Source organism: Papaver somniferum, chromosome 6 (genome assembly GCF_003573695.1).
Source record: "Papaver somniferum cultivar HN1 chromosome 6, ASM357369v1, whole genome shotgun sequence".
NCBI classification, from domain to species: Eukaryota; Viridiplantae; Streptophyta; class Magnoliopsida; order Ranunculales; family Papaveraceae; genus Papaver; species Papaver somniferum.
The window spans coordinates 14,256,658-14,268,568 of record NC_039363.1 but is presented as its reverse complement, the minus strand read 5'-3'; the positions used below and the strand labels follow the sequence as shown (position 1 = coordinate 14,268,568).

The following is an 11,911-nucleotide window of genomic DNA, read 5'->3' as shown; positions in this document are numbered from 1 at the left end:
TTAGATTAAAACCCATCAGAAAGGCGTAGCACCAGCTTCGACTCGACCCGATCGACCGGAGAGCTACAACCAAGATCTCTGACGAAGATGAATCCCCTCAAAACTTGAGATTAGCAACATTTCGTCTCTTAAAATGCCATCTATTTATGCTTGTTTTTAGATGTTAATCTAATGGTTTTAATAGGTTGATATAGGAATTGTTCAATTTAGTTTAGCAATTTTACGATTGTGTTGCAGTAAGAGGAAAAATTGGAACGACTGTGTACGAAAGCCAACAAAAAAGGTCACATTAGATTAAGCGAGCGCTCTACCATCTGAGCTACATCCCCTCGTTTGATAAGCAAAGTTGTACCAAAAATGATCCACCGCTTCTGGTCCGTCATCTGACAAATAAGCTCAGTTCGGCCTTCCCGGAGATCATTCAGAATTCAAACTACATGAATTGATCCTACTAAAACGAAAGAAGACATATCTGTTTTTGGCTCCCGGGGAAAAAGATAACCAGCGAATAACAATAATGAAAGCACCGGAATCCCACAAACACCACTCTATGAGTAAAAAGTTTTCGAGGATGAGTTCTCTCAAAACTGCAGCTCGATCTCTGACAAAAATTTTCAATCATTACTTTTGAAAAAATGTAGTTGAAAGTTTGACCTTAGAGGGAGTCGTTGACAGAAAATGACACCAATCGGAGATAACCAATTTTAATTCACAATTATTTAGCGGTAAAATAAACACATAGTTTAGTCAATCTTCAAATCTTGATAAGAAAACCAAGATTTTCGTTTTGAGCAAGTAATTAAGGAACACTTCAAATGAAGACTTTGATTAGTAGTATCTCCGAACGTGAATAAGATATGTCGAAAAAAACGTATATGCCGTGACGAGAGTAAAAAGGTTGGCAAAAAGAAAGTAGAGGAGGTACCATTATATGATATATTGACTACTTGATGATAGTGGTTGACCACTACTTTCCTAAAGGCCCTACTATCTCTTTTGGTACTGTATTTAAATATAGAAATGATCAACACACCGTGATTTTACATCACGGGGTGCACCGAACCATTGCATGTGAGAGAGGTCGGTGGGGATCACTTCTGCCCGTACCTATTCTGATATTAAGCACGTGCATCGGAACCGTTCATTGCCCTCGTTATGCATTTCACGGTGTAAAACCGTTGTGTGTGTATCACAGCTGATTTAAATAAAATGTTCTTCCAATAATATCCGTGACCGTGAATATACTTTCTGTAATTCTCAAGTCCGACTATCTTTGGTTCTTTGGGTTTCATAGAAAAGGGAATATAGCGGGACGTATACGAATTCGCGATATGGAGATAAGAGTCATAACTCATAAGACTGTACATATGGAGAAAGAAATGCAAGGACCTTCAACAACAAGAAGAGAAATTTGGCAAGTTTGATTAGAGATATCAAAATTCAAGCTTTCTTTTGGACGGAGTCTAACACTAAAATGCTAGGTTTAACAGCCAACATGGCGATATCATTGTGGGATACAAATTTCTATCGTTCTCATTAAGTTTGATTTTGAGAAGTAAGGTCACAAGACCTTCTTGGTTTACTTGTACTTATATTTCTTTTTTTTTTCTTTAGATGACCGAATTCGCTTTCGGTTTTCTTTTTTTGTTTCGGTTGTTTTTGTTGGGTTGAGATATCCCTTCAAGTACCATTTTTCAGTGAACTCTCCTTCTGACAGATAAAAATAAAATAAAAAATAAGACTATACATATGACTCAAGAATCAAGACCTTTGTCTCTATTTTCCAAGAGTTGTAATGTACGTAAATCATCCATCACACTTGTCATTTGATCCGTTCAAATCACTAAACGAATACTCTTAGTTAAGAGTCATGCATGCATGTAGAATTAGCAAACCTCAAACCATATGAACTCAAAACTCTAAACCGCCGCTAAACACGACTCTTATGGCACCAAAGATCATTCCTAAGCTGATTCAACAATATTTAAAATGTGATTAAATTTAATCAAGACCAAAGTCGTCTTAATTTTTTTAAATGAAGAAAGAACGGCAAGCACTATAAAGAAAGTGGGTTGAAACTCCGCTGTAAAAATTCACGCGGTAATCCACTTACCATCAAGGCGGGACCCAAAACTTTAAAAATAGACAATTAATAATAGTTGTAGTAGTACGGTTATTATGATGACTTCAGAAGTAGCACATCAACTAGGACTTTTCTTTGCTAAATTTAGAAGAAAACTACTAGAAGAGCAACAAAGAAAGCTTCAAACTCAAGAAAGAAAGAAACGAAAGACACCCTGGACATGTCACCATGAGGCGGACGAATCATATTTCATCTCCATTTTACAGCACAACTTCATCTCCACCCACCCTACTGTGTTGGTCCTGCTCTCAATAACATCCTTTAAATAGCCATGAAAAATTCATCTTCTCAAAGGAAGAAACTAGGATTTTTAGGTTGGAGGTGAGGTCAGAAGTGCCCAGAAAAACCCCTACCAGGGGTGGGGTATATATATATATATTATATAGACAGAGGATCGGAGGGATATTGATGTCGAAGAAGAATACAGGGATTATACCAAGACCATCTCCACTATGGAAACAGAAATCATGGTCACCGGATACGGATCGTGATGATGCTTGGTTGAGAAGGAAAGGGATCAATAAAAACAGAAGTAGAAGGACAAAAAGTGTTACGGATGAAGATCTTGAAGAGCTTAAAGCTTGTATTGAGTTAGGATTTAGTTTTGATTCTCCTGATGTAGAATTAAACCATCGGTTATCTGATACTTTACCTGCTTTAGGTCTTTATTATGCTACTAACAAATCTTCATCGGGGGTGTCTTCTTCGTCTTCGTTGTCTATACCCGAATTTGATCCTGCTTCACCTACGGGTAGTCCTCATACAATTCTTAGTCCAGGTAAATTTAGTTTGATTCAATTTAATTTGTCTGAGTCCATTGATTCTAGTCTTGTTTTTTATTTATGTTCTTAATATCTATGATTGTATTGTGCAGGTGAGAATCCACAGATAGTGAAGACAAGATTGAAGCAGTGGGCACAAGTGGTGGCTTGTACGTTAAGACAATCTTGTTGATGATGATCATAATCAGGCAAGAATGTACAATTAATCAAGGTCTTTTAATATTGTTCTTGTAATTTTGGTGCTATCATTTTGCTGGAACAGTTTTTTTGTGATGGCTGAAAAAGATAATGGAAAACAGACGTGTTTTGGTTGGATTGACTTTTGGTAAAGAAGATGATAATAACTTCTAATTAATTAAATAATAATTAGTAGAAAGATGCTATAAACATATGATTGGAGTTGTAAAGAATATGCGTTTCTTGATTCTTTTGTTATTGCTTGCTTGATTTAGTTGTTGATCAGTTAGAATATGATTCTTTTAGTTAATTAGTTTCAACTGAACGTTTGTTTGGTTGGGAATGACATCATGAACTGGCTATATCCAGTTTAGCTTAGTTTGCTGGTCATAGGACCCAAATGCACATTAACATTTCTTCAAATATCAACCTAATTTTCACTTCATCTTGATCAGAATCATGACTTTGTTGGTCAATCAAAAGTACCTAGCTATTTCAAAGATTTCTGATGTTGAGAAAAGACTTTTGATGTCCACTTTACAACCAGAATGCCTATGACAGAAGAGCTCATTCATAAATGAACTTAGGCGTGGCGGTCTACCCAAAGTTCATTTAATTGGAGAGCTTCGTCGCAGGACCAAACCTCTGATGTCAACTTTGTGGCGAAACTAAAGATGTCCGATACCCATACGGCCATACTTGGAACCATCATTTTGGGGCATACAAAAGAATTTTGGGGCATACATACTTATTATGCAATCCAACGATAGGTTATATGGGGTGTCCTAGTGATGCTTAAGTTATTATAGTACCCCTGCATAGTTTAAATTACATTAATGCCCTTCCACTAAATTGAATTCTAATCCTAAAACTCTCCCACTAATTAACCCATTTCCTAATTAACTATCCAACTTAATTACCCCACTAATCAACGGTTACTCATTAATTAACTGTTACTTAATTAATTAATTTTAAAAAAACTGAAACAAAATCAAAAACTCATTCTCCTCCCCCCTTCTTCTCCAAAAAAACCGAACCGAACTCCCCCTCCTTATTCTCAAAGTCTGATTTTTCGATTCATTTCTCGATTAATCCATATATGGCACCTCGTGTTAAGCGATGTCCTAGAAATACGGTGCCGAATCCTGGTGTTGCTTCTATAACATCTCAATCTAGGGTTTTTGGAAAAGATGGAGATAAAGAGGATAGTGAATTGATTGGTGTTCGGGAGCGAGAAATAGACCCCGATTCTATAAAATTGCACATAGAAAGGTATTTCCCACAAACCCATTGCTTGGTTTTTCGTATTTCGTTGATTTCATGACATGTAATCGATAATTCCTCTAGGTTTTGGTAGTTCCAGAGTAGTGTTCGGCTCAAATTTAGCATCCGAACTTAAATTTTTTTTCTACAGACGAAGAACAGTTCGGCTGAAAACATGTAATGTTTTGAATATCGAATGAGCCGTACCTGAGTGTTCGGCTTATAATTTTTTTTTATGCTAATCAGCCGAACTTGGATACGATTACTTAATAATCCATCTTACACTGTTAGGATTTTGTTTGGGCAAAAATTGATTCATCTTCACCGCAAACAATCTCGATGATAAATATTGATTGACCTCCTCCTCCAAAAATGTGGGGTACCTGCAAAACAAAACTCTTCGACGCTCAAGTTAGCATAGAGTTTATCACTGGAGTTTTAGGGTTTGATCGCATACCTTTTTAGGTTTTATCTCCCTTGTATTTATACAATGCAGCTTAGAATGTTCCAGAACCTTTTCCTAGGATTTTGGAAGTAGATATGTGGAACTGGGCCGATGAGAATGGGCATCTTTTAGCTGATATTGTTGTGAAAATATTAGGGTACACACAGTATCATAAGCAAACCCATAACAATGGATATAGACCAATAATCCTTGTTATTTTCCAACATGCATGCGGAGGTTTGAGGGAGTACGTCTGCATATCACATAAAACAGGAAGGTGCAAAGTACTCGAACGACGCAAGATCGTGATCATGGAGTTTATACCATAATATACATACGAAACAAAATCTTAGAAGAATTAACAAAGTTTCCAGTAAAAATCGAATTAACAACTAATTCTTGAGAAAGATGATGGCTGTGGTGTGGAGTTGTTGATAATGATGGCGGCAGTCGGAAATTAATGGTATGGTGAAATTGTCTACGTATTACGGGAGTTTTATGGTCAATAGGTATATTTAGTAAGGATATATTCGTCCCGGTCAAAAAAATATATGCTGAACCCATGTGGTAAACGAGTCGATTGCGATTCTCGCACTCCTCGGATCCATTTTTGCCATCCCTTTAACAAAAATCAATAATTTTGTCTTCTCCTACTTTTTCTTATTTTAATACTACTTTGACTTCATACGGGTCCCACCAAATATATTACACACAAACAATATTTTTATTAACAAGGGGTCCTATTTATCATATCAAATATATTATTTTATCTAAAATTTGTCAGTTTTAACGTAGTGGAGAAACGGACATGGCATGGCAAAACAACTTTTATGCTATACCTAGTAGGAACAGGCCTAAAAGAGAAGTTTTTGGGGCGTTGGTGGTGAGGGTAACTTGTTGTTGGGGGCAAAGTAATCCCAAATTTGGAGCTAAAAGTTGGAGTTAAAGTAGACATGCACGACACTGTTTGTACATGTAAGTGGCAATACTGTGCACTGGTAACATTGGTCAGCCAAACGGACCCTAATGTTTCCTTTCTGAACACCCCATCCCCATGTGAACTGATATCAAAAGTTCAACAATCCGTGTGACACCTTTCAGACCTTTCAATTCATTATCAGCCGTTGATAAGAAACCAAAAGAAAACACAATCCCGCCCAAATCTTACTCTTCTTCTCTATGTATCCCCCCACTCCCAAATCTTTCTTCCTCACAATTTTCTATCTGAAACCCTGATTTTTTTCTCAGATCCAATCAACTTTCATCTTCAGCAATGGCTCGTACCAAGCAAACAGCAAGGAAATCCACCGGAGGAAAAGCCCCAAGGAAGCAATTAGCAACAAAAGCAGCCCGGAAATCGGCACCCGCAACCGGAGGAGTGAAGAAGCCTCACAGATTCAGGCCAGGAACCGTCGCTCTTCGTGAGATCAGGAAATACCAGAAGAGTACTGAGCTGTTGATTCGCGAACTCCCATTTCAGAGATTGGTTCGTGAGATTGCTCAAGATTTCAAGACTGATTTGAGGTTCCAGAGTTCAGCAGCTGCCGCTCTACAGGAAGCAGCAGAAGTTTGAAAGAGCAATAAATTACTTACTAGATGTCAGAGATCAGAAAGTTGCTCTGTCAGTCTGTGTAGATGCTCTCAACGTTTGTACAATTGCTCTAGAGTCCAACAAGTTGCTCAAATTTCCACATCATTGTGTATATGGAATGCTACTGAGATTCAACCTCGGCAATAGATCACCTGCTTTATGTTGTTCTGGGGCTTCCAACACGTGCCTTGTATATGAAGAAAATCAAAAGATAAGAACACTTCAGGAAAGTTTAACCAAGAAAAATATGAACTGGAATCACTTTTTCAAAGTTAAGAAAGATAAATTCAAAAGACCATGTGCAGTAGAAGTTGCTTAGCATCTAAAAATACTATCAGTTTCATGTTGCTCAATTTAAAATTGAACGTGGCATATCTCATAAGATAAAATTTATATCAGGAAATATAAAAGAAATATCTAAACATAAATTCATAACATCTACTCAAACAGGATATTGGTTTTTATTCACTGGAAATCATACACGCAACTATTCTTTGTTACACTCTCAGTTAACAGTCTTTTTGATAGGAATAGGACCAATACATAATCATCCCATAACAATGTAACACTCTCTTGCTTATATCATACACTGTCCAGATATTCTCCTTAAGATGCACACAACGTACATTGAAATGAAACAAGCTAAGGTAGAGCCAAAAACCTTTAACCTTGGCCGACGAAATCGATTACTAGTTTACATCGACCATGTGCACTAGAAGTTAATCACCAACGTACGTATAAAGACAGATATAATAAACAAAGTTGTCTCTTTTCAATTGAATCAATCTATAGTGTTAATAACCAACGTATATTGTCATGATGCACACCCACCAAGGATAGCAGAAGGATTTAATAAAAAACTAACTCACAATGCTAAATTCAGTATGCGAAAAAGATAAGAACAACAACTAGGAAGCATAGTGAATCTACGATATCTACTTGACCCAATATAAAACTGCCACCACCATAAAACCAGACGCAGAAAAAGAATGAGTTGATAAATGATAGACGAAAAACCAAAGCAATAACAGTATCAAAAATTGCTTCATCCCAGGAAGAATCTTAACTAAATCATTTGCCAATGTTGAATCAGAAAATACAATCTGGAAGAACTTAAAACAAAGTATTGCAATAGTTGTAGTCCAAATCGAGCAGCTCTAGGAAGAAAATCTTAATCACTAAAATGGTGGAAGCTAACTCGATTCAGTCAACTAATAAATCCGACATGTTGAGATGTAGATATTGTTTCTAGTGTTTCTTGCATTAATTTGTTTTCATCTAAATAGTTTAAAGGTATTTGAAAATGGAAGCTTATGCTCTTAAGAAAAATAAACACTTACAGCTAGATGTCTGAGATTCCCACCGTCTGTTTGGATGCTCTTAAAGTTTGTCCAGTTGCTTTGGAGGTCTAAAATTTGCTCTTGTTCACGTATTTCCTCTCGTTGTCCTTATTTGGTTCTTTAGATTGTCTAATTATCTCTTGGACTTTTTCAGTTCTACATCTTTGAATCAACCCATTCTTGCCTGAACTCTGTTATTTAGTAGAGTTACTAGAACTAGAGCATGTCGGAGTCGTTTAACTTTTAGAGATCTAACAAGTAGCCACTCCAGAATGCCTATATAAAGAAAAAACAAAGATGAAAACATTTCAGGAAACACTCACTGTCGTCGCCGAGTACCTTAACTAAGTCTCATGGTTAGTGCTTTCTTTTAAGTTGTAACCCTAAACCCAACAGCAAAAACAAAATGAAAAAAAGAAGAAGGCACTTACTTTTTTCTTACTGTAGACATCCTTTAGCATGCAATTTTTGCATAAGCTCCGTTTCCATTATAACATCTGTAAAATTATTCATAGAACTATTAACTGTCAAGTCAATTCAAAAAAAAAAAAACGCAGAAACAAATACTATGAATCACTCGGTGACTACCTTAGATAACAGTAAGTCTCATGTTACTTCTAGTTACATTGACTAGAACTGCGCTACAAAGTTGGCCTGACATTTAGCACTTTACTTTGATCATGGCTGCAATTACATTTTTTGAGCTGCATTTCAAAATGACTACTCCTGAAAGTTCTGCTTCATCCGAGCTGAGACAGCTCGCTAGTAGTGCATTTCTCCCTCAATTTTCACCTGCACGGTTGTAACAAGTTAGATCCAGTCTTTCGCTTGTGTGATTAAAAATACATATAAAGGCAAATATAAAGACACTAGTCATTTTTCAATTGGATTAATCAATGTTGTTCAATGCCAGCGTATATTCTCATAATGGCCAATCAGTGATGTTTGGATGCCCAACTAATAGTCCGACATTAGCTATAAGCCAACCAATTTCAACAATATTCTCATAATGCACACACAACAAGGATAGCAGAAGGATTTCATAAAGAACAAACTCAAGGTGCGAAATTCAGAATGTACAAAAGATGAAAACAAGTATGACATATCGTGAAGCTGCAAAATTCACTTGACCCAATATAAACTGCCACACCACCATAAAACCAGATGCAGAAAAAGAATGACTTCATGACCAATGAGTACATATAAATAGCCCAGGAACTAAAGCCATAACAGTATAAAAAAATTCTTTAATCCTAGAAGAATCGACGTAAATAAGTCTTAAACCGATCTAATGTTGAACCAAAAATGATATCAGAAGAACTTGAGCCAAGTATCAAAAATGCCATGGTTGTAGACTTGTAATTTAAGTTTAGCTGCTCTAGTATTAGAGTACAAAATATGTGGCAGGAACCCATGATACTTCTACACTACCTACTTACTGTGTAACCTTCTGAAATCTGGTCCTTGGCCTTAGTGGTTTTCTTCTGAAATCAATTACAATTAGTTGTATAAGCTTGAAATTGAACGGAAGAGTGCATAAGCTTTACTGATGCATAGTATTTACTTTATCAAAGTAGCTATCTTCAATTTAGAGAGGACCTCCATATATGCAGCCGTAACAGCAGGCATTCAATGATTTGATAGGAGATATAAAACACTCAAAAGAGAATAAACAGAAGAATATACTTGGTTTTGAGAAGAAATATTAGTGTTTCCACGGTATGAGTGAAGAAGGTTCCTTCCTCCAATTATAAAACCAAATCCATCACTAACTTACTACCGATTGCTTAAAGGTTTTGATTTTAGGGAGAATCAATAAAAATGAGATGGTTTTGATTTTGGGGAACCAAAGATAACATAAAATGAGATCCAGATTTGGTCTTTAGGGCAATGATATTTGTGTATAACTATACACAGGGAAACTGAACTTGGATCTAGATGCAAGCCCACACTAGTAGTAGTAATATCCAATAGAGTTCGGATTTTAGCTTATCGGATGCGGATGCGGATCCGGTACCTCTCGCTCCATTTGTATAGGCATTATTTTCCCTTGGAATGACAATCCGCTTCAACCCCCATGTGAGTGATGTCTGATAGGCATGCTGATGGTCGGCATTGACTTGTGTTGCTGCCCGGATAGCGGCTATAACACTTCAAAAGCAAGGACATCAAAGGCAAACACGGATCAGAGTGCATCATTTTTAAGTTGTTTAAAGAATACCGGGATCACATAGTTAACTTATACTGCATCTATTTCTGGAAAAGAATTACTATCATTTTTTCAATTTAATCTATTTTTATAGAGCTGTCAACACATTCCTAGCTTGTTAACCCGTTGGCGGGTTAGGGTCAGCCCTAACCCTAATACTATTCATCTACAAGCTCAAAATGACAACCCTAGCCCTAGACGGGTTGGCTTGTTTTACTAAGCAACACAAAATTCAAGTATTTCTATTTACAAATAATTTAATTTTTCTGGTGCTAATGAATCAATTTATTCTGGATTTGATTTCTCTATTTTATTGATATGGAATGTGAAGGGATTGATGAATCTAAAATAATACGAAGGATTTAATCACTAATTGTTATTTATTAATATGTACATAATAAGCGTAAAATGTGTTTTTTATTTCTTAGGTGTGGGCTTCTTTGATTTTATTGAATGTAAATCTGAATTTATTGGTTGGCATTCAAGAGTAAATAAGATATAAATTTGAGATTATTGAAAAATCTAAAATGATATCAGGGGAAAAATATTTTTGTGTTTCACATCAACCCTAAAACCAGACATATGACTATATGAGCATATACTCACGGGTTGGCAGCTAGCCCGCGGATTGACCCTAGCCCGGCTTGTTTTCTACTAGGACTAGATATGCTAACCCTAACCCGGTTTGTTTAGCCAACGGGACAAACCGAGCCGGGTTGAAACAAGCCAAGCTAGGTCCAACCAGCGGTCCGGGTTGAAAATTGACAGCTCTAATTTTTAGGTTAAAATGAAAAAGTCATAGTACCTTTTTTCCAGAAGGGAGGTAGCTAGTATTGGATGATTCACACTGTTATGGAAGATCACCCTACCCACCTCTCACATTTCTCTCTCCATCTGCATGCACTTTGTCTTGAAATCCCTCTGGTATGGCTTCTCCTCCTCCTCTAATAGTCACCTGATGCAATGAATGCCAGTGCATCGTCATACCGGTTATCCTTTCGGCATATGTTTTTCCAGATGATATTTGGGATGCGATCTGAATAATATTTTGCTACTGCGAATATCTTTGTAGTGCGAGATCATTCACTTTGTATCTCCAATCCATATGGTGAAAAACTAGCTGCGAATCACTGGTAAGTCTAATATCGCTCAATCCCATTTCCACCGCAAATCTTAGTCCATGTATCACTGCTTCGTATTCTGTTTCATTTTTTTCCAATCAAAAATTGCATACTAGTCTTTCTCCCGTGGGTGAAGTGAAGACGATGCCTATTCTATTTCCTTGACTATCATGGATACATCCAATAAAATTTCCCACCTTTTGGGGTTGTCTTCTTTTATCAAGTCTTCTGGGTATGTGCAATCTTCATCAACGTCCATCATCTCATTCACGACGTCATCTTCTTCTCATCGGAATTCCGCAATGAAATCAGTTATTACTTGAGATCTTGGCGAAGATAAGACTTCATAGGTTATTACGAATTGCTCGATTTGTGCATTTTCCATCTTTCAATTCGCCCCACTCTCTTGGAGGATTTCAGCATAGACTCAATGGGCGTTTTAGTCAGTACCTTAACTTTATGTGTGTGTAAATAGGTACGAAGTTTTTGAGTCGCGTAAATCAGTGCCAGTATCATCTTCTCTATCTTGGTGTAATTTAGTTCGGCGGAGTTGAAGGTTTTCCTGATGTATCAAATCGGATTTTTCGCTCCTTTATCTGATTGGAGCAGCATTGTACTGAGGGCGTATTGTGTTTTGGTGAGATATATCAATAACTCTTCATTTGGTTCTGTCTTTTGCAGCATTGACAGATCCGCCATACAGTCTTTTATGTTTTGGAGGGCAGTTTCGTATTCTTACTTCCACGCGAACTTACTTTCTTTCTTCAATATGTTAAAAAAGTCCTTGTATTTGTCAGACGAACGCAAAATGAACCGTTCTAGGGACGTGATCAGACCGTT

The 11,911-nt window shown here is 36.8% G+C and overlaps 1 protein-coding gene and 1 long non-coding RNA gene across 2 annotated transcripts; one reads left to right on the top strand and one right to left on the bottom strand.

Moving 5' to 3' along the window:
• Positions 1 to 2,316: 2,316 nt before the first annotated feature.
• LOC113286987 lies at positions 2,317 to 3,349 on the top strand. The gene is made up of 2 exons (XM_026535642.1): positions 2,317 to 2,921; positions 3,018 to 3,349. The coding sequence occupies exons 1-2, from the start codon at positions 2,552 to 2,554 to the stop codon at positions 3,095 to 3,097; spliced, it is 450 nt and encodes a 149-aa protein (XP_026391427.1). The 5' UTR covers positions 2,317 to 2,551; the 3' UTR covers positions 3,098 to 3,349.
• Positions 3,350 to 5,551: 2,202 nt separating this feature from the next.
• Positions 5,552 to 9,599, bottom strand: LOC113286986. The gene is made up of 5 exons (XR_003329630.1): positions 9,181 to 9,599; positions 8,330 to 8,533; positions 8,173 to 8,238; positions 7,742 to 8,017; positions 5,552 to 6,588 (listed from the first exon to the last, which is right to left on the bottom strand). It is a non-coding gene; the product is annotated as an uncharacterized LOC113286986 (long non-coding RNA).
• Positions 9,600 to 11,911: the final 2,312 nt, after the last annotated feature.